The 21,910-nt window shown below is 42.2% G+C and overlaps 1 protein-coding gene across 4 annotated transcripts in view; it reads left to right on the forward strand.

The window, feature by feature from the left end:
- The window catches only part of Prkn (parkin RBR E3 ubiquitin protein ligase), a 1,198,654-nt gene that overhangs the window by 399,241 nt on the left and 777,503 nt on the right, over positions 1-21,910 (forward strand). For all 4 annotated transcript variants that reach the window (XR_009587862.1, XM_060373144.1, XM_060373145.1 and 1 more), the window contains one exon: positions 15,681-15,921. Coding sequence is in view for 3 of the 4 variants with exons in the window: in XM_060373144.1 (XP_060229127.1) it covers positions 15,681-15,921 (241 nt within the window). In the remaining variant the exon portion in view is untranslated. The remainder of the gene's footprint in view (positions 1-15,680; positions 15,922-21,910) is intronic.

Below are 21,910 nucleotides of genomic sequence, written 5' to 3' on the forward strand. Positions count from 1 at the left end.
ATCTCTGGCTCATTCTGTTATATCTTTCTCTCATTCATCACTGTGTCTGCCCCTCAATTAGATGTCACTTTCAAATATAACTGCTTCCTTCTATAAACCAACTTGACCTTCATTATTTGGGATTAAAGATGTATACTAAGGGCATGTCTTTATTCCAGGCAGATCATAATGTATAAAGTGTGTGTGCTTTCCAGCCAGATCACATAGACTTAAAAAGTCTTTGGATATGATCCCTTGTCATAGCAGCCACATTGCTGGTTGAAAATTCCTCTACACCCCAGTTCCAAGAGAGCGGTTTATCATGTTATTTTCTGTAAAGGACATTTTCTATGTCCTCACATATTGGAAGGAATAGAAAGGGAGCAAGCTTTCTTCTTTAATATATCACTGACCCACTAAGATGGAGCTATTTTCTCACAGAAGTTCCTCTGTGGCCAACTCCCGTGTAGTTCGTCCTTACTCATTCACTTTCTGAGTAGAGCAAGCAAGTGTGTTAACAGTAGTCCTTCATCATGATTTCCCCTTTTATGGTGTCAATAGCTTGCTGTTGCCCATAGTCTAAAAATGTATAGTGTCAGAACTAATTTTCAAGTTTTAAGTTGGAAGCCATCCTGAAAAGCTTGATAAAGTTTGTGGCCTCCTGCTCCATCCCTCCGGGGAGGTATATCATCCCATTGTGCAGCATATCCATGCTCTGTGCCTCCCATCCACTAATCACTTCCTAGTCATTTGGTTACATATAGTGTTTGACATTGTCATATATATGGTTTCAGACATCTGTTATGGGTCTTTGAACATATCCACTGTGGACTAAGGGTGTGATCACATATATAAATCTGGGACCTGGCATGCCGTGTGGAAGTTTCATCAGCTACTATAAGGCAGGGGCACAGAGTACTACCCCATTGCGTCAGCCCTCCTGGTAATGGGCAGTTGCAAATGTTTTCAACTGTTGTATATCAAGAGAAAATATCAGCCTCTGCTGAGATATTCCTTTATCTGCATCCCTGACGACACTTATAACAATGGGAAAAGGAGTCAAGGATTGCTTCAGAAATTAGATAAACTCTCAGCTTCAGTGTTTATAATTATTTTTGAGTAAAGCTTTATAAAGCTGAGAGTCTTTACACACTACCCACCCCTTATCATCAAAACCAGCAGGTAGCCCTGTCATCTGCATTGTGCTTGCATGTGATAACCATGACACCCAGGGATCTGCCCCATGTACTATGACCTTGTCATGTCCTTTCTTTTGAGTAAATCACTATAGAAGATAGTTAATGATGAACAGATAGGGGAATGGAAGCATGTGCCACTGTAGGGAGCAGATCAAGTCCTGAGTGAATATCGTCTTGAGTGAATATATTTTGACATAAGTATGGTGTTGTCAAGGCCCCTAAAACTTTGGAACACTTGGCGAAGCCATTAGCCACGTGGCCAGGCTGAATAGGGGTGGCAATGATCTTCTTGGGAGTCTGAGTGCTTATGAACTATTAATCACTGTATGCAAAGACTATCAACTGCCTCCCAGATGTTTTTAGCCTGAGACTACTTACCTACAGAGATGCCCTACCAAGATTAGCCAACCCCTCCCCTGTGCTGTACCTGAGAAAAACACTAGGGATTCAGGTTGTAGCAGGAGTGGTAGTAGACCTCACCTGACCCCACTGACTGAGCTCATGTCAGTGTGTCTGTCCATGCTTCCTTCCTTTGCTCTCCCTAGCCAGGATTCCATGACCTGAGCCTCACAGGTTGAGGCTAATCGCTTTTCATCTGCACCTTCTGTCAAAGGTCAGGGGAAAGATTTGTTGTGTTTCCATGGTGGTTCCTGTGTTTCCACCCTCTAGAGACTGAAGGCAGCACAAGCAAGCCTCTTGAGCATAGGTGTGAAAGAAGAGAGCTGTTTCCTGTATTATTTGACTCAAAAAATAAAAATACAAAGAATTGTTGCCCATGACATAACATATCCAGATAATGACAGAGGAGCTGACATAAGTAACAGTGGATAGTATTTATATCTGAAATTTGAACCTAAGGCTAGGAGCTTAAGGAATTTACAGCAAAAGAGTGAAACTGTTTATCTCTGTCAGTTGTTAAAATAAATAAATATAAATGTCTGTCTGTGCTAGTTTCTTGCTTACTTCTTCCTCCCACACAGACTAGTACTGTGTAGGGACTCCAGCTCCACTCAGCGTCCAAAGGAAGCAAGAGACTCAGATCTGAGCACCTGTGAGTTGTACCATGGAGACATCAGTGGGACAAATGCTTAATTGAGAGAGAGACTTTGAACACTTGGGGCAATGTTTCCCAGTCAGTGGTTTTAATATTCCCCCGAAGTTCTCATATTGCACACCTGGCCTCCCATGCGGCCATGTTAGTGCTGGACACAAGGTCACAGTGCTCATGAGTGGGCTAAATCCAATAACAGAAAGATGGAGTCTGTGACTCCAAGTCTTGCTCTTGGTCCCCTTCTCCTATTCACCTTTCACAGTCGATGACACATCAACAACTCCCTTGCTGGCTACTGACACTTGACTTTGGGCTTTCCACCCTCCAGAACCGTGGAAAATCAGTGACAGATTTCATAGTCTCCAGCATTGTGCTACAGCAATGGATGCAAAGTGGAGTATTTTTTCTCACCCCTATTATAGTGTATATTTCCTTATAGCTTTTTGCTGTGTATATAACTGAGTAAGTGATGTCCCTTGCTTGTACTTCTCCAATAGAAATTTCTGGTTTAGAGGCTTTGGGGAGAAAAAGACTCAAAACTTTCTTTTTGGTTCTCCACTGACTAGACCTGAGCATTTCCTGTATTGTGTAGCAGTTGTTGTTGTTTGTTTTGTTTTATTTACTTTGAGATAAATGGGTTTTACTTATTCATCTCTGTATTATAGTAGATCTACTGACTGAGTGGCTTAAACAACATTTATAGCTCATAGTTCTAGAGCCCTGTTCTTGAGACATCCAAGACCCATGCAGAGCTAATACGTGCTTCCAGATGCTTCTTTCCTTCTACATAGCAAAGCACAGTCTTTGCTATGTAGACATTCTTTGTCTGTTCTTATAAGGACAGCAATACCATTCAAGAGAACATTACTCACCCCGGGAACACTACCTTCTAATGTCATTCCATTAGGGGTAAGGTTTTTCATGTGAGTCTTGGGTAGGGGGTGAAGTTCATAGCAGTGTATAGATGGAATATAGAACACTTCTGATCTTTCTTAGTTATAATTTGGATAAGGATGAATGAGCCTTACTTTGGGCATCACAGAAAGACAATGGTTAGAAGTACAACTGGAGAGAAATGTATTGTTAGAATAGGGTAGTAGAGCTCATTCTACTGCATCATATCCTTAAAGAAAGTTGAATTATAGAAAGGAAAAAAAAATGAGAAAAGCCTAAGTGAGAATATGGTATCTTGTTTCAATGGAGTATGTCTAGCCATGAATAGAGAGTATATGTCAATGTCCTACTCCTATAACAAAATGCATATATAAATAAAGGTAAGAGGAGGAAAGGTTTATTTCAGCTCAGAACTTTCAGTCACAGGCACTTGGACTGGTTGCTTTGAGCCGGTAGCAGCACAGTGCATCATGGAGCCCCAGTATATTAGGAAGGAAGATTGTTCACGTCATAAGGCTAGAAAGCAAGAACAGAAAATGGAGACTCAAAGGCCTCAACATCCCTTACAAGGAGAAGTTTCAAATGGCCATACCTTCTGTTGATTCAGCCACCTTCCCTGCCTGGCCACTGGCTGTCTACTAAGCCTTTGGCTCCTCAGCAGGATGCAGAGGTGTTTTCATCCTCCCACCACCCCTTACTGTTAAGAAATGGTCCCACTGCTGTGAAGTATTTCATCCTCCTATAATTAGTAAAATCTACTTGGCTGTAACTGTTTGGCCATAACTTGGCCCCCTCCAGTTTGAAGAAAGTGAACACAAGAGAGAGAGGTGAAGTGTGAAATGGGGAATTTGAAAGAGTTTACAGACTTTAGGTCTTTCACCCTTGAATGAATCATTGCAAGCTAAAATACCATTAAGAAGAAGTCAAGATATAAAGATTATTTTATTATTACCCAGCTTATCAGTAGTCTCAGCTTGCCTGTCTTTTGTTCGTTTGGTTTTGACACAGGTTTAGTGTCTTGTTGGGACTGTAGTCATGCCCATGAGATTCACCAGTATTTCCTTAAGTACTCATGGTTAAAAGTATATTTGTTAGCCCCAGTAACTCTATGAAGCATAGAGGAACTTGAAATTAATTTAATTTAAGAATCTATATACATGTATTTATTTATAATATTTATTACACTAGTAATAAAATGTTACTTTTTTTTAAATTTATTTATTTATTTATTTTTTCAATGCTGTTTATTCAGGAACATTGAACAATCCTCGGACCCCGGGGAAAGCCAGCCCACAGCTTAAATAGCCTCTGGGTAGCCAACCCAGGCGTGCCACGGGGGCAATGCAGATAGGTCCACATATATGGAAGCAAGCCTGATCCTCGGCCTTAGCCAAATGTGGAGTTGTTCGTGACAGAGAGCACTCACCATCGGGAAGGTGGAAGGCGGAAACCAGCTCCATCTTTAAGGCATAGCATTCCGCAGCTCTCTACAGTTCCCCCTTTTTGTTTTAGACGCATCAGGCAAGAGTAGAGGTCTGATCTCTAAAATGTTACTTAAGAAATGATTCTGCAGGCATTTTCTGAAAGGTTTATATGATAAAACAAAATTTTAACTTACAATAGCTGGGACTGTATGCACAAGACATGCATAAGATAAAGTCAGCCAAAATTCCATGGGGGAGAGGCCCATGAAGTCCCATTCCCTATCCATTGACAATAAATGGCTACTCTAGAGAGGGAGAATCACTTTCTTCAGAGATCTAGGCCCTGAGAGGGTACCCATACTCCAGGAAGTGATTCTGTGCCTATGCACAGACACACAGTACTAAATAGATTTAGTGGGTATTAAATTCGAGAGAGAGACAGACAGAGAGGCAGAGAGACAGAGAGACAGAGACAGAGACAGAGAGTATGAGCAAGCACAGGGAAGAAAATGTAGGAGTGAGTACAGAGGAGTTGGGGGAAGGAATGGGGGGATGGATTGAATCTAAACACATTAAGAATATCAACTAAAATACTTAAGAAAACATAATCATAACATGGTTAAAGGGTATAGGTTTGATTATTGATATCCTTTGCAGTTAGGAGAGGGTCAATCTCAAATATTATTTATTAACAGTTCTCACTCTCCTCACACAGGCCATTTACTCTGCAGCTCGCATGAAGCAAAATCAATGTGTTGTCCTTCCCCACCCTGTTGAACTCCTTCTGTTTTAGTTCTTAATGAGCATCAGAAAAAAGGTCCAGGCCTGCAATGGGGGAGACATGGGGTGAGAAGGCTCAGACCTGCTCTGGTAATTAGTGTGGGGATAATGGACCTTTCCCGGTAATTGTGTTACCCTGCCTTTGGCAACCAGAGAGAGACCCTTTCAGTATCTTTATATAGTGTAATTTCTTTGATTATAATAAAGCCAGTCATGAGAAACAGGAAATAATTCAAAGCATAAATCACAAAGAATCCATTTTGTAAGTCTGTTAAAAAATGAAGAAAAAAGTTGGAGAGAGTTTTTTTTTTTTCTCTCATCCAATTAATATAAATTGGTATTTAGTGTTCACTGAGTGCTATGGAGGGAGCCCAGGGTTAAAGACCATAGAGCCACTGGGAAAAAATCCTTTGTGGTTACTCTGCCTGCCTCTGAAAATCTCTAGGCACCCAGGAACAAAATAAAATGATTCTTATCCATTAAAATAATACTCATAAGTGACATCCTAAATAACTGCCATTTTATTTTTCTTGAGCATCCAAATACATTATTAAAACCTCTGATGGGCTTACAGAAATAACTGCTGGAAGTTTTCAGAAAAAGCAAAGGGAGTAATCATGCAGAATTTTCTTTTTAAAAAAATTTCTTTTGTATTAACCACAGGTTATTTACCTTGTATCCCAGCCACCGCCCCCTTTCTCACAGAATTTTCTTTGAGTCAAAAGGAGAAAATATTATTAAAATATTCCTTTAAAGATCTTCTGGAGGTATCTCCATCTCTGATCTCAAGCTGTACTATAGAGCAATAGTAATAAAAACTGCATGGTACTGTCATAGAAACAGACTGGTGGATCAATGGAATCTAATAAAAAGACCGAGAAGTAAGCCCATATACTTATGGGCACCTGATTTTTGACAAAGATGCCAAAACCATACAATGGAAAAACAGATAACATCTTCAACAAATGGTGCTGGTCTAACTGGATATCTACATGTAGAAAATGAAAATAGATCCATATTTATCACCCTGTACAAAACTAAAGTCCAGTTGGATCAAAGACCTCAACATAAAACCAGACACGCTAAACCTATTAGAAGAAAAAGTGGGGAAGAGCCTTGAATTCATTGGCACAGGAGACAACTTCCTGAACAGAACACCAACAGCATAGGCTCTAAGAGCAACAATTAATAAATGGGACCTCATGAAACTGAAAAAGCTTCTGTAAAGCAAAGGACACTGTCTTCAGAACAAAATGACAGCCTACAGACTGGGAAAGGATCTTCACCAACCTTATATCTGACAGAGGGCTAATGTCCAGAATATATAAAGAACTCAGAAGTTAAAAAGCAACAAATCAGGTAATCCAATTAAAAAATGGGGTACAGGGCTAAACAGAGAATTCTCTGTAAAGGAATATAGAATGGCAGAGAAACACTTAAATGTTCAACGTCCTTAGTCATCAGGGAAATGCAAATCAAAATGGCCCTGAGATTTCACCTTACACCCATCAGAATGGCTAAGGTCCAAAACTCAAGTGACAACACATGCTGGAGAAAATGTGGAGAAAGGGGAACACTTCTCCATTTCTGGTGGGACTATAAACTGGTACAACCACTTTGGAAATTGATCTGGCACTTTCTCAGACAATTAGGAATAGTGCTACCTCAAGATCCAGCTATACCACTCCTAGGCCTATATCCAAAATTTTCTCAAGTATACAACAAGGACATTTACTCAGCCATGTTTGTAGCAGCTTTATTCATAATAGCCAGAATCTGGAAATAACCCAGATGTCCCTCACTTGAGGAATGGATACAGAATTTGTGGTACATTTACACAATGGAATACTACTCAGCAATGAAAAACAAGGAAATCATGAAATTTGCAGGCAAATGGTGGGAACTAGAAAAGATCATCCTGAGTGAGGTATCCCAGAAACAGAAAGACAAACATGGTTTATACTCACTTATAAGTGGATATTAAACACATAATATAGGATAATCATACTAAAAGCTATATACCTAAAGAAGCTACGCATGAAGGAGGACCTTGGGTAAGATGCTTAATCTTCATTCAGAAAGGATGGAATAGGCATTGGAAGATGGAGAAAACAGGGAACAGACAGGATCCTACCAAAGAGGGCCTCTGACAGACTCTACCCAGCAGGGTATTAAAGCAGGTGCTGAGACTCATAGCCAAACTTTGGACAGAGTACAGGGAATCTTACGAAAGAAGGGGAAGATAGACCTGGAGGGAACAGGAACTCCACAAGGAGAGCAACAGAATCAAACTATCTGGGCACAGGGGTCTTTTCTGAGACTGATAACTCCAACCAAGGACCATTCATGGAAATAACCTAGAACCTCTGCACAAATGTACCCCATGGCAGCTCAGTCTCCAAATGGGTTTCCTAGTAATGGGAACAGGGGCTGTTTCTGACATGAACTCAGTGGCTGGGTCTTTGATCACCTCCCCCTGGGGGGGGGGGCAGCCTTACCAGGCCACAGAGGAAGACAATGCAACCAGTCCTGATGAGACCTGATAGGCTAGGGTCAGATGGAAGGGGAGGAAGACTTCCCCTATCAGTGGACTAGGGATGGGGCATGGGAGGAGAAGAGAGAGGGAGGGTGGAATTGGGAATGGATGAGGGATGGGGCTACAACTGGGATACAAAGTGGATAAATTGTAATAACTAAAAAAATAAATTTAAAATATAAAAAATATTCCTTCAAAATTACCTAAGAAGGAACTCTTTAATCAAAAAGTAATTTTTAAAATTAAAATGTGATAACAATACGGGCTAATAAATTATCAGATGAAAATGCTTAAAGTAACTATAAACTTCTGACTAATCATACTGCTTTTCTAGAAAAAATATTTGAATCAAAATTTCAAATAAAAATCAGAGATGGTCTGACTTTTAGTGGCCAAATGCACATAATAGAGAGTATGATAGCTTTACACTAAAATACTCTGAAACACTTTGTATGATGAGATAGAGTTAATAGATCCACAGGGAGCTAATACTGGGTAGCACAGAAGAGGCTGAAGGTAGCCTGACCTAAGTCACAGATCACAGACATTAATCCAGAAAGAACCACAATCTGGACTGATGGGTGAGCCCATAAAAACAAAACTGTTGGGAGCTTCTGCTCTAGCTGGTTGCTTTTGTTGGGAGCCATGGGGCACAGGGTCTAGCCAGAATGTCTAGTGGCATGGCGGGCTGCAGGGCAGACAACAGAGGCTTACAGATCTGGCCTTTTCATTTCCTACTCAGGGGTGGTAAGTGGAAGGCCTCCAGAGTATGTCTTGCCACTGAAGTGTCTATGAGAGTAGCTATGTGCTTTACAGAATGGTCAACAAGTTCAGCCAGCGCTAAAACTGAGACTGCTGAACAGATCCTCACTGAAGCTTCCACAGACACAATATCAGAAAGAGAAGCCACAGAGATGGTCCAACAGTAAAGAGTGGGGACCTGAGTTCAGAGATCAGCACCCACACATTTCTGAGGATGTCTATAACCCCAGTACTGCAGGGAACAAAATGCAAACATCATCAGGGCTTGCTGACTTCCATCCAGCTGAAAAATGCAAGCTTCATGTGCAAGGAGAGGCCATACCTCAAAGGAGCAAGGTAGAGAATAATAGAGGAGCCACCAACACTTTCCTCAGGCTTCCACTTGCACACTCGACACATGCCCTTGCACAACTCACACACGTAATTCACTCTCACATGCACTTACACCCACACATACACATTTAAAAAGTGTTTTTAAAAGAAAATACAAGAACTTTTCCAGAAGAAAGAATTGACTGGTAATATTTACACAAAGAAGGTCTTCCTGGTAAAAGAACTTGAAACAGTTGTAGCCCACAGCTACCTTCATGGCCTCAGCCTGTTCCCAGCCTCTGTGGAGTTCAGAGGTCAACGTCAGGTGTCTTTCCTCAGGCATTTGTTACTTTTTGTTGGAGACATGGTGTCTTCTTGGCCTGGAACTAACCAAATAATCTAGGTTAGCCAGCCATTGAGTCCCAGGGATAGGCCAGTTTCTGCATCCCAATATTGAGATTGCAACTATGTGTCACAAAGCCTGCAGATTGAACTCAGGTCAGTTGTCCCTGCCTGAGAACTGCCTTTTCTAGAATTATGCATACCGTGAATTGTGCTCTTTTTCTACCTACTCTGGCCCTGCTGAAATTTCTAGACCCACTTTTACTATAGCTCTCTTCCCTACGCAGGTCTCCACTCTTGCTTGAGACTCAGCTAAACAAAGCTGTACTTGCCCTCCTTTCACACTGAAGACTGGGAGACCTCAGGCCCATTTGAAACTTCTTCACGGCTCCTTTATCTTCCACACAGTAGAAATATGAGAAGGACAGCAGTGGCCACAATAAATGATGTGCAATTAGCTGTATGTGTCCCAAGCACAGTTCTAACTCCTTAATAGTATTGTTTTTTACTAGATTATATCCCTCCAGTCCCCTTTATATGTACCTCCTTGCTCTTTTTTAAAAACTAATAGCCTTTTATTAACATGTATATGTGTGTGTGTGTGTACACATAGATCCGTACATACACATACATAAATACTCCAAAATACATAGATAGAACACGTTCTGTCTGTATGTTACCACATGTACGTTTTCAGTGGTGACTGTTTAGTATTGGACCACCAACTGGTGTGCTCTTCCCTGGATGAAGACAATTATCTCCCACCATCAGCATTCCTTTGCTGCCTGAAGTTTTTTTGAGGCCTTGTGAGCACTCCCCTGCTACATCAGCATGTCTGTTGGTGGTGTTCTTGTTCAGCTTGTATACAGGCAGTCCTGTTAGTAAGAATTTATGGGTGTGGCTCCTGTAATTCCTAGGACATACAATCTCACAACAAGCTCCTTGATCCTCTGCCTCCTACAGTCTTTCTGCCCTCTTTTCCAGAGTCAGTCATACTGTACGAACTGTCCTGTTGGAGGGAGCCTGAGACACTAATGGAGCTCTCAGATAAGAGAGATCCTCCCACCCAGCTAGATGAATGCCTACTTGTTTTGCTTACAAAACAATCATGCCACTGCCTTTCTTCTTGTGATAAAAAGTTTTTATAAACAAAATAAGAAATGGATTTATTTTTTTTTCTGTTTACTAGGCCATGTTTTTGTTTCCAAGAATGTCAGTGTGTTTGGGGGAAAGATATTTTATTCTGAGGGACTTTAAAGTGATATTGGATCGCTGCACTTGTGTTTTTTCCCACCAAAAATTTCTAGCCCTGAAATCAGAGAAGTTTTTGAATACTGTGTGAACTACATATTACTGGGGCTTTGGAATGTCCACACAGCTGAACTTTATTCAGCTTATTGTCCATGGAATTGGCTATTAGCATGGCTCTGGGCTGTGCTGGCATGACATGCAAGCACGCCATCTGGCAAAGGGACCTCTAGATCAACAGTGTTTTCTGTGAGAAAGTTAAGGAATTAAGCAATTACAGCTCTCAGAACCATGGATAGAGACGTGGAAATATGTTCTGTAAATACCACTGTAACTACTGAAATCCCTGTGCAGACCCTTCTGGATGTCAGGAAAGTCTGGACAGAAGAAAAGAGGGTCACTTATCTCTCTAATTTGCCCCAGAAAATATGCCCAGGTTCCTCTTCCATCCCAGGGAACCTTGCACAGAGAGGAATTTTTTAAAAATAATTTTTAGCTCAGAGAAAGCTGATATTTGGCCAGAATTTTCACATTTATACCTTCTGCATCCTCTGCCTTCTTTGTATGTTTTCTGACAAGATCATAAAAGTGGAACAACTAAATATAATTCTGAGGCCACATTCATATACTAGGCAGGGGCTGCAGCCTTCCGTCTTCAAGACTGATGGATGATGGGTATTGGATTCTTTATATTTGTCCAAGTCTTTAGAACAGTCTTTGATGCTGATGACATTATTATCAACAAGAGAACTTTAGTTCTCTCTTCCTTCCTTTAGCACAGGAGGAAGCTGCCCCATTGTACAGAACCTAATAAGTATATGCGAAGCAAGTCTATCGTATTTCTTCCACAGGATTTTTCTGAGCTATTCTCCTTCCACATCTGCCAGCTTTTCATGAAGTACTACAGGAACAGGGCCCAGGACTATTTATCTATTCATCCATTTACTCATCTGTCCAATATTCTTTCCTTCAGTTAAACCCACATCCTGAAGCTCAAAATGCTGTGTGAGACTTTAGATAATACATATGTAATTATGACCAGTTACCACTATAAACATTTCTAAATTACCTTAGGACTGAATCACACACACACACACACACACACACACACATACACACTCACACACACACCAACACCAACACAATACATACACAACATATCACGCACACAATACCACACACATCCACCAACACAGTACTCAAATATACAACATATTACACAAATAACACCACACACTCACTACATTTCATATCACACACATACACAAATCACATCACACATACAGAGATATAGACATACACACACATACACATCCCACACAGAACACAATACACACACCTTAACATAATACACACACAACATATCATACATACGATACGATACACATACCACATCACACACAAACACACAAAATACTGCACACACACAGACATAGACACAAACATGTACACATAACACAATACACACTCACATAAACGCACATAGAAACACACACATAGACATACCATGCACATAATACAGTACACACACATACACACATATATACATACCATGTACACATTGCAGTACACACACAGACACACAATCAAAGCTGTCAACACTGTGATCAGTAGACCTTGGCAGACAAAGAGTTTGGGAACTCAGACAAGAAAGGTGCCACCATTTTCTGGGACTTCAATTCTGAGCATGGAGAACAGAACAAGCCTGAGTGAATCCCCATGTCTCCTGGAGAGGAAGGTTGTGTGGGACATGGCTGTGCTGAGGCTCCTCCCACTCAGCTCCTTCTCTTTGCAAGGCTTCATTCTCACATACCTGTCCTTCATTGTGCTCAGGTCTTAGTGGTTGGTTTATCAGGACACTGGCTATAGGTTGTGTGGCTCCTAGATTCTGCGTAAGAGCAGATTCCAAGATGAAGGGCAATGGTATGTCTTCTGCTCCTGTAGGAATGGACAATGGGTTGCCATCTGCTTTTATTTCTGAAAAGCAAACACAGAATCTTAGGACCAGTTGCCACAGTCCTGTGTTCTCATATCTTCACATCATCAGGGGCCTTGGCTAGCTTCACCTGAAGGTGTCTTCAGCTGCACTTGGGACAGCACTTGCCCCTTCTGTGGCTGGGATCGGGTTACATGACATGTGCAGTTCGGTCTCCTGAGCTTGAGTGAAAGCTTCTAGAAATATTGTTGTAGAACCTAAGTAGCCAGGCTGAACCATTTTCAATCCCTAGTTCCATCAAATCTAATAAAATTAGTAGTTCAGGGCTATTCACGTGGCTGAACATAAAATGAAGGTGAGGAAGAAGGAGCATTGTGGGTACCTATGTATCCATAGCCATGAAATGTCTGTGGATGGTCCCCCTGGACAAGTAAAGGAAATAAAAAACACTTGGCAAAAATCTAGAAAGGAGAAAGGAATAAATATACTAGCCATGTGATAGTATGATGCAAACACCAAGGATCTTCTATGTATTAACCTGGAACAGGCAGAAACCAGGTGTGAAGGGAATAATGACCAAATCGTTGTAATAATGAAGGCCTAATATGAGGAAGCAGCAATGGGGGTATGAGGACAATGAAGACGAGAAGGGTATTTCTGGTGCCTAATCAATCACTCTGGACACTTGCTGGATGTAACAAGGCAGGGAGGACAGATCTGTGCCGTGACTGAAGCCTGATCAGTATAAAATGGCAGTCAGCACTGGAATGAGTGTCCTGATATGCTGTGGAAGTTGGCAAGCAGTGTTTGATAGAAGTATGGGGGTTCAACAGGGGGGGCCTTGAGGACAGAGGATGATAAGAAGGGTAGTGGGAAGTGACTCTGAGTAGGAGCCATTGCGGGGAGACTAAGAGCAGAACTAAGAGCAGAGCGAGCCTGTCAGTGTTATGGGGGCCAGAACAGGAAAAGGGCAAGAAGGTAGAATGCTGAAATTCAGAGACCTCTGACTGGAGGAGGAAACACCAAGCTTCAGTATGCTTGGCAGTGAAGTGAGTGACAGAGGTCCCAGTTCTCAAAGGGTTTTGACAGTGAGAGTAAATAGATTGCTTGAAGAAGACAATGGAGAAGGAAGACTGCACTATATCTTTTATGTGGTTTTATTGTACGCAGATAGATATTGATCATTCGCACAATGACAGAGCCAATGAACACAGATATTGGCATTAGGGACGAAGCCAGACCCTAACTGTGTTAGAAAAGGCAGAATAATGCTGTTTCTGTCTATTAATTATTCTAAACAAGGACTTGACCTAGGATTCTCTAGGTCTTGTCTTAGCAAACATCCTGCTCTTAAGTTTTATTCTAGATTTTATGACTTCTGTTCATAAAGAAAAAATAGGAGCACAGATGTTTTTTTTTTTCTATAAATCATATACACCCTCTATCTCTCTTTCTCCCTCCCTCCTCTGCTATCCCTCAGGAAAGCTGCCCAGCCCACTAACCCATGCCAGCACTTCAAGTCACATCAGGACTGAGTACATCCTCTTCCACAGTGGCCTGCCAAGGCAGCCCCACCAGGGGGAGGTAATCAAAAAGCATGCCACAGAGTCCATGTCAGAAACAGCCCCTGTTCCCCTTAGTAGGAGACCCACAGAAGACCAAGTTGCCTGTTGAGTATATATTTGTAGGGCCCTAGCTCAGGTCCATGCATGGTCCTTGGTTGGCACTTCTGTCTCCACAGGCCCCTGGGCCTGGGTTAGCTGACCCTATTGGTCTTCTTGTAAAGCTCTTGTCCACTCTGGGTCCTTCTATCCTCCCCCAACTCTTCCACAAGGCTTCCAGTGCCCCACCCAATCTTTAGCTGTGAGTCTCAACATCTGTTTCACTCCTTTGCTGGGTGCAGCCTCTCAGAAGACAGCTATGTTAGGCTCCCATCTGCAAGCAGGGAAGAGTATCCTTGTTAGTGTCAGGAGGTCCCTGTCTCCCTTGGGGTGGATCTCAGGTTGGGCCAGGGTTTGGTTGGACATTCCCTCCATCTCTGCTCTATATTTATCCCTGCACATCTTACAGGCAGAGTAAAAGTTGAGTCAAAGTTTTCGTGGGTGGTTGGTGTTCCACCTTCATCCACCAGGAGTCCTATCTAGTTAGAGGGTGGCCTCTTCAGTCTCCATGATCCCTGCTACTGGAGGTCTCAGCTAGAGTCACCCCAGATCCTCCTTGGAGCCTACCCTGTTGTAGGTGTCTCCAACTTGTCTCAGAACTGAGCCCTCCGTTAGTTTCTCTTCTCTCTGCAAGCCCTCTACCAACCCCCTCCTCATATCTCCTCTCTACCTTTTCTTTTCCCTCCCACATTTCCCTTCTTACTCCCTCTTCTATTTTGTTCTGTCTTTTCAACTACTTCTGCTGCCTATTTTATTTTCCCTTCTGAGTGAAATTCAAGCACCCTCCCTCGGGTACTGCTTGTTACTTAGCTTCTTTTGGTTTGTGCATTGTAGTATCATTATCCTGTGCTGTATGGCTCATATCTGCTTATACGTGAGTACATACTGTGTGTGTCATTTGGGGCCTAGGCTATATTGCAAATGTTTATCTGACCTTAATCACAGGTGGGCAGAAGGGCAAACAAGGCCCTCACGCTAGTTTCCTCATTGGGGATGCAGCATGCTTACTAGTGGCAGCAAGGATAGGAAGGGGAGGACACAGTCTGCCATGACCACTGTCATGACGATTCTGTGGAGAAATACCTTGTAACTGGTAATAACACTCAGTGCTTTTATAAAGAAGAAATGGCCACCTGTGTTTAAACTAAGTGAGTTAAGGACAAGGCACTTGAGGGTTGATTCAGTCTTAAATGAGTATTACTTGCAAGGTACTTATGAAGCATTAGGACCTGTTTTCCTACTAAGTTTCATCATCTTTTGATATTTCCATAGTTTTCTGTTTCTATGTTCCACTTCCTCTCAAATGCCCACTTCTAGCCTCAGTTCCATGTTGCCTGCCTGTCACATGCCGTTCTGTGCTCCCCACTGCCAGAGTACGTGTTCCGAAGTCAACTAAACACACTTTGCCTTCCATTCAATGCTGCTGCTGCTAGTTGGAATTGAACCTAAGCAGTTTTTAACCTATTTTTTTCATGCTCTAGCACTGAGGACAACTTGAACTCCCCCTTCATGTAATGCTGTCTTTCTTCTTGTGTTTTTACCTGATCCCCCCACAGAGCTGTGACCTGGAGCAGCAGAGCATCGTTCACATAGTGCAGAGACCACAGACAAAAACTGATGAAACGAATGCATCTGGAGGGGACAAACCCCACAGCGTCTCAGGGGGCTCCATACGGGAGCCTAGCAGCTTGACGCGGGTGGACCTCAGTGGCCACATCCTGCCGGCGGACTCCGTGGGGCTGGCAGTCATTCTGGACACAGACAGCAGATGTGATTCAGGAGCATCCGGAGGTCCAGGTAGCTGCAGTGACTCTGCTCGAGACACCTGTCATGTTTCATTTGTTAAGTGACTCTCCAGAGAGATGACCTCACTCTGTACATACTTGGCTCATGATATGTTGGGGCAGGGGGACAACCCAACATACAGGTGTAGACAGTGAGGGGAGAATGTGCAACAGTAAGTACAATAAAACAGGCCATAAGAGAGTGCACATAAGGGAGGTTGACGATGAGTGGGATATGAACACTAAGGGAGCTATTTCTCCTTTAAGGAGCCAGGGTGGTAACAACACGTGACAAGCTATGTTAGCATTCCAGTGTGCAACTAGGAGCACACATGCCTGTCTTACACTTTGTCTTTCTTTAATTTCTTATCCTCTTAAATGTATTTTCTTGACTGTGACTGTATTTTCAATGATATGGCAAAGGTTTTAAAAGGTAAAGTTATTTTTGATTCCTCTTCTGCACTATCTGGCTCTGGGTCATGATGTCATTATAGTCACTGGTGTGAAAGGTGCCTTCCTTACCTTGGTAAATGAGTGCAGTTGCCGCAGCAAACTTATCTAGTGGCAGGCGCTCAGGACTGGTCCTATCTAGCACATGAAGAAGTGTTCCATATTGTTCTGGGGGCTGGGCATCCAAGATGAAGGTCCTAGGAGGCTGCGAGTCTGGAAGAGCCTGGCTTTCTCTAGAAGGCACATCATTGGTACCTTTCATAGAGGAGAGGAAGACCATCCCTTCACATTGCAGAAGGGATTCAAAGCCTAAAAATAGGAAATAATGGGCCGCTGTCTCTTTAACAGTAGCTCAAAGTAATCCTCATGGCAGAAACATATTTTAAGGTCCATATTATCTGGGCTCCTATATATTCCAGGTGAAATATTCTCTTATTTGACTATAGTGATCAATCATGAATGCATTTTTTATGAAATTAATCCTATTCCTGAGGTCCCGAGGGTGCCACATCTAAAATATTATATTTGTGATTAGATTGAGGGGGTACAGAGAGTTAAATCCTTGCAGACAGTCATCATTTTGTTACCTTGATGATATTAATATTATTTCCTAAGGCTTTTGTTATCTAATATGAATAATTAATGGTAAAACAGTAGTGATTTTGCCCTTGTATACAGATAAAAACCAACTAGACTCTCAAAAGTAGTTTAATTCCTCTCCTGCAAAGGCACAGGCCTGGACTAGGATGTCTTTCTTAGCATGAGAGATGCTGAGGCCAGAAAGGCAGAAGCTTAAAATAATAGCACATTCCTCTTGTTAAAATTAACAAGTACTGTTTAGTTGATTTTTAAGACCATGAATGATCTTGTAGTAAAAGGACTTAAAAAAAAAAAAAAGAAAGAAAAAGAAAAAGAACAAAACAACACAGTTCACAGCTGTAGTTACATAGAAGAATGGGTCGCCCCATAAATTAGGTGTACTGATCCTCCCCATGACAAATAAATGTGAACTCATCTCATAAAGGAGAGAACACCCAGGACAAAGAGGTCCTAAAATTAAAAGGAGCCGAGGTTGGCAAGATGAGAACAACAACCTAGATGGCTCCCGAGAGAAGTAAGCGACTAGGAATAGTGGAGCCGGAGCCGACTTCCAAGAGTAATGTCTTGAACTTACAATGCAACACACACACACACACACACACACACACACACACACTCACACACACACCTGTTGCTCAAGGACAGGATAAAAACAGCCTCCTAGGCCAGCATGAGCTTGTCTGCCCTCAGTTTACAAGTCCTGCTGAAGAATTTACTTTTTTTTTTTTTTCAGCAAAACTCAACCTTTCTAACTCATTTTCTCAACAAGAATAAGAGAACTATTTTTCAGTTTACTGTTGTTTCTGAGTTTACCATCTTACCACCTAGCTTTAACTCTGGGTTCATCTAAAAATGGAGCTATAAGCAGGTAGGGGTTGGGGTAAGGAGAGACTTTTTAATTCAGAATCCAAAGCAAGAAAGCCATGTTGAAGATCAAGAAAAGGACTTGGTTACTGTGGCTATGACATAAAAACAGGGGGAGTAGCCGCTTCTGACCTGACTTCAGGATTCTTTTTTTTTTTATGTTTATTTTTTTGTATTTTTAATTTTTAATTTTAATTTTTATTAATTACAGTTTATTCACTTTGTACCTCCCCCGTCTCCACCCATGCTTCTCCCCAAGTCCACTGATAGGGGAGGTCTTTCTCTCCCTCTTTCTGATCCTAGTCTATCAGGTCTCATCAGGAATGGCTACATAGTCTTACTCTGTGGCTTTGTAAGGCTGCTCCCCCTTTAGGGGGAGGTGATCGAGGAACAGGCCAGTCATGTCAGAGACAGTCCAGTCCCTATTCCCATTATTAGGGAACCCACTTGGACACTGAACTGCCATGGGCTACATCTGTATAGGGTTCTAGGTTATCTGCATGCATGGTCCTTGGTTGGAGTATTTTTAATTTTTTATAGTATTAACTTTTTAAACTTTTATTAATTACACTTTATTCATTTTGTACCCCTCCATAAACCCCTCCCTCATTCCCTCATAACCCAACCTTCCCTCCTCCTTCTTCACACATGCCCCTCCCCAAGTCCACTGATAGGGAAAGTCTTCCTCTCCTTCCTTCTGATCCTAGTCTATCAGATCTCATCAGGAGTGGCTATATTGTCATCTTCTGTGGCTTGGTAAGGCTGCTCCCCCCTCAGGGGGAGGTGATCAAAGAGTAGTCCAATTAGTTTATGCCAGAGGCAGTCCCTGTTCCCATTACTATGGAACCCACTTGGACACTGAACTGTCATGGGATACATCTGTGCAGGAGTTCTAGCTTATCTCCATGCATGGTTCTTGGTTGGAGTGTGAGTCTCTGGAAAGACCCCTGTGCTCAAATTTTTGATTCTGTTGCTCTCCTTGTGGAGCTCCTGTCCTCTCCAGGTCTTACTATTTCCCACTTCTTTCATAAGATTCCATGCACTCTGCCCAACAGTTGGCCATAAGTTTCAGCATCTGCTTTGATAGTCTGCAGGGCAGAGCCTTTCAGAGGCCCTCTGTGGCAGGTTCCTAACTTGTTTCCTGTTTTCTTCTTCTTTTGATGTCCTTCCTCTTTGCCTTTTTCTCTATCTGACAGAGGACTAATATCCAGCATATATAAAGAACTAAAGAAGCTAAAAAGCAACAAACCAAGTAATCCAATTAAAAAATGGAGTACAGAGCTAAACAGAGAATTCTCAATAGAGAAATATCGAATGGCAGAGAAACACTTAAAGAAATGCTCAACATCATAGCCATCAGAGAAATGCAAATAAAAATGACCCTGAGATTTCACCTTACACCCATCAGAATGGCCAAGATGAAAAACTCAAGTGACAACACATGCTGGAGAGGTTATGGAGAAAGGGGAACCCTCCTCCACTGCTAGTGAGAATGTAAACTTGTATAACCACTCTGGAAAGCAATCTGGCGCTTTCTCAGACAACTAGGAATAGCGCTTCCTCAAGATCCAGCCATACCACTCCTAGGCATATATCTAAAAGAGGCTCAAGTACACAATTAGGACATTTGCTCAACCATGTTTGTAGCAGCTTTATTTGTAATAGCTAGACACTAGAAACAACCCAGATGCCCCTCAACTAAAGAATGGATGGATGCAGAAATTGTGGTACATCTACATAATGGAATATTACTGAGCAATGAAAAACAAGGAAATCATGAAATTTGCAGGTAAATGATGGGAACTGGAAAGGATCATCCTGAGTGAGCTATCCCAGAAGCAGAAAGACTCACACAGTATATACTCACTCATATAGACATAGAATATAAGATAAACCTACTAAAATCTCTACACCTAAAGAAACCAATCAAGGAGGACTCTGACTAAAATACTCAATCTCCATCCCGAAAGACTTCAGGGTTCTGATGAGCTTCAGGTTTGAATAGAGGAGGAGCTGAAGCAGGAGCAAGAGTATGCATGTTAACCAGCCTTGCTCACGCTGTGGCTGGGTTTTCAGAGCTGGCTCTGTGAGATATTGGAAAATTCTTACCATTCCAGGACCAGCTCTATTTCTATCATAAGCTAATAGCTCCTGCTTAGTTGTTGAGGAGTGCTGTTTCTAGAACACAAGGAGGATGGTTCTGTTCTCTTGGTCTTAATCACAGCATGGGAAGATTCAACAGTTGACTAATACACTGGTTGTGTCCCTTCATTACTCTCACTTTGTCTTCTGCCTTGAAGAGAAGGATTAGCAGATTGACCCAGATAATCCTCATGTGAGGATGGGGACTGCATGCAGAGTTGAGTAGGAATCAGATCCACGATTGTAAAGTGGTAAGGAGACAGATGCAAAATGAAGGCTGAAACACCAAAGTCCTGCACTGCTTTTACAGTGACACTGTGTGTGTGTGTGTGTGTACCAGAGTGAAGAGCCAGTGTTACTTTGTTTTCTTCTTTCTTCAAGAAAAAGAAAAAAAAAATTACTCTTTATTACAAAAATGTGTGCCTTTCAGGTATTTGTAGGCAGGAGGAGGTATCTAATGAATCAGAGAGGTCTTATAATGATTTACATAAAAGGACTTACACTGTTTGTACCATGGAACTTGTCAATGTTTCCATGAAGTCACATGTGACCCAAAGAACAGTGGAGACAAATCTTGACTGAGAAGACCCTATCCACACAGCTCTAAAATAAGCGCATTTCAAAAGCCCATGCAACATCCCTCCACGCACTTTTGTCACATATCTCTGTAACAAGGTTATATCAGGAACTCCACCATGCCTACTATGACTCAGAGTAGAAAAGGCACCTTCCCAGAACACTGCATAACACGGACTTTTTCCTGCAATGGTGTCACATTGGACCTGCCTCACGATACCCTGACCCATGATGTTTGTTTGGAAACAGCTCACGGATTCCATTTTACCTTTAGACTTCTCTCATAATCAGAGTCTTGGGATACTTTTATGATCCTTCACAGCCTGCAGATCCCACAATACACTTCTCTGCCTCTTCACATAAACCTGTTTCCTTGGGGCATACTCTCTCTGTTTGTATTTTACATTTATAGTACTTGGTGGTCTAGGACATTAAGGATGATAAGAAGTCAAAGGACTGTAGTGAGCCATGGGAACAGTGGCTTCTTAGCTTGGGCTCCCCAGTGTCACCTGCAGTCTTATGAAAGCACAGGATGCTAAGCCCCCCACCCCACCCCCGTGGCCTGGGGCAGAGACTAGAAAGTGTACTGTGACAGGCCCCAGGCAATGCTAATATTGCAGGCCAGGAACTGAATTGAGGAGCACTGCCCTAGACAGTAAAAAATAGTATTGTTCAAAATATGCTTAGTGAATACAATATGTCATTTTACAAGCTTCGAATGTGAACATGTAGTGAGCTATTTTTGGCCTTGGAGTTTTTCTGTATGAATTAAGTTTACATGTTGTTTGTGTTTCCTGAATGAGGGACCATACATCACCTCCTGACAATAAAATAAAGCTACAGGACTTGGAAAAGGAGGAGTCAACTCCAACATTGCCATGCAACTAATCATGTAAACATACAGACACTGGATCCCTACTCTGTGCCAAACACAAGTCTAGACACTGGAATAAAGCAGGAAAATAAGTAGAAGAAAGCCTCTCTACACGGAGCTCATTCTAGCCATAAGAGGGTAAAAAACAAGGATAAGTCACTAGGAAGAGGGTGTCTTGCAGAATATCTAACAGAAAAAAAGAGGTTCTCAGGTTCTTCTTAGATATGCTCACATGTGGGGTGAGCATGAAGAGGCTGCATCATCTCTCCCAGATCAGGAAGAGGTCACCAAAAGGTCCATGAACCTGAGGCAGAAAGCAAACAGGACAATATGAGGTTAGGCAAGAAAGTGTGGCTGAGTGGGGCAAGGTCTCGCAGGGCCTCCCTGGTCAAGAGAAGGGAGCTACTTGAAGGTCCTAGAGCAATGGAGAACATGGCCTGGCTCAGGGAGGCTCACCCTGCCTACATGGAGAGAACAGCAGGAGACCAGGGAAAAA

This window comes from Meriones unguiculatus, chromosome 20 (genome assembly GCF_030254825.1).
Source record: "Meriones unguiculatus strain TT.TT164.6M chromosome 20, Bangor_MerUng_6.1, whole genome shotgun sequence".
Lineage (NCBI taxonomy): Eukaryota > Metazoa > Chordata > Mammalia > Rodentia > Muridae > Meriones > Meriones unguiculatus.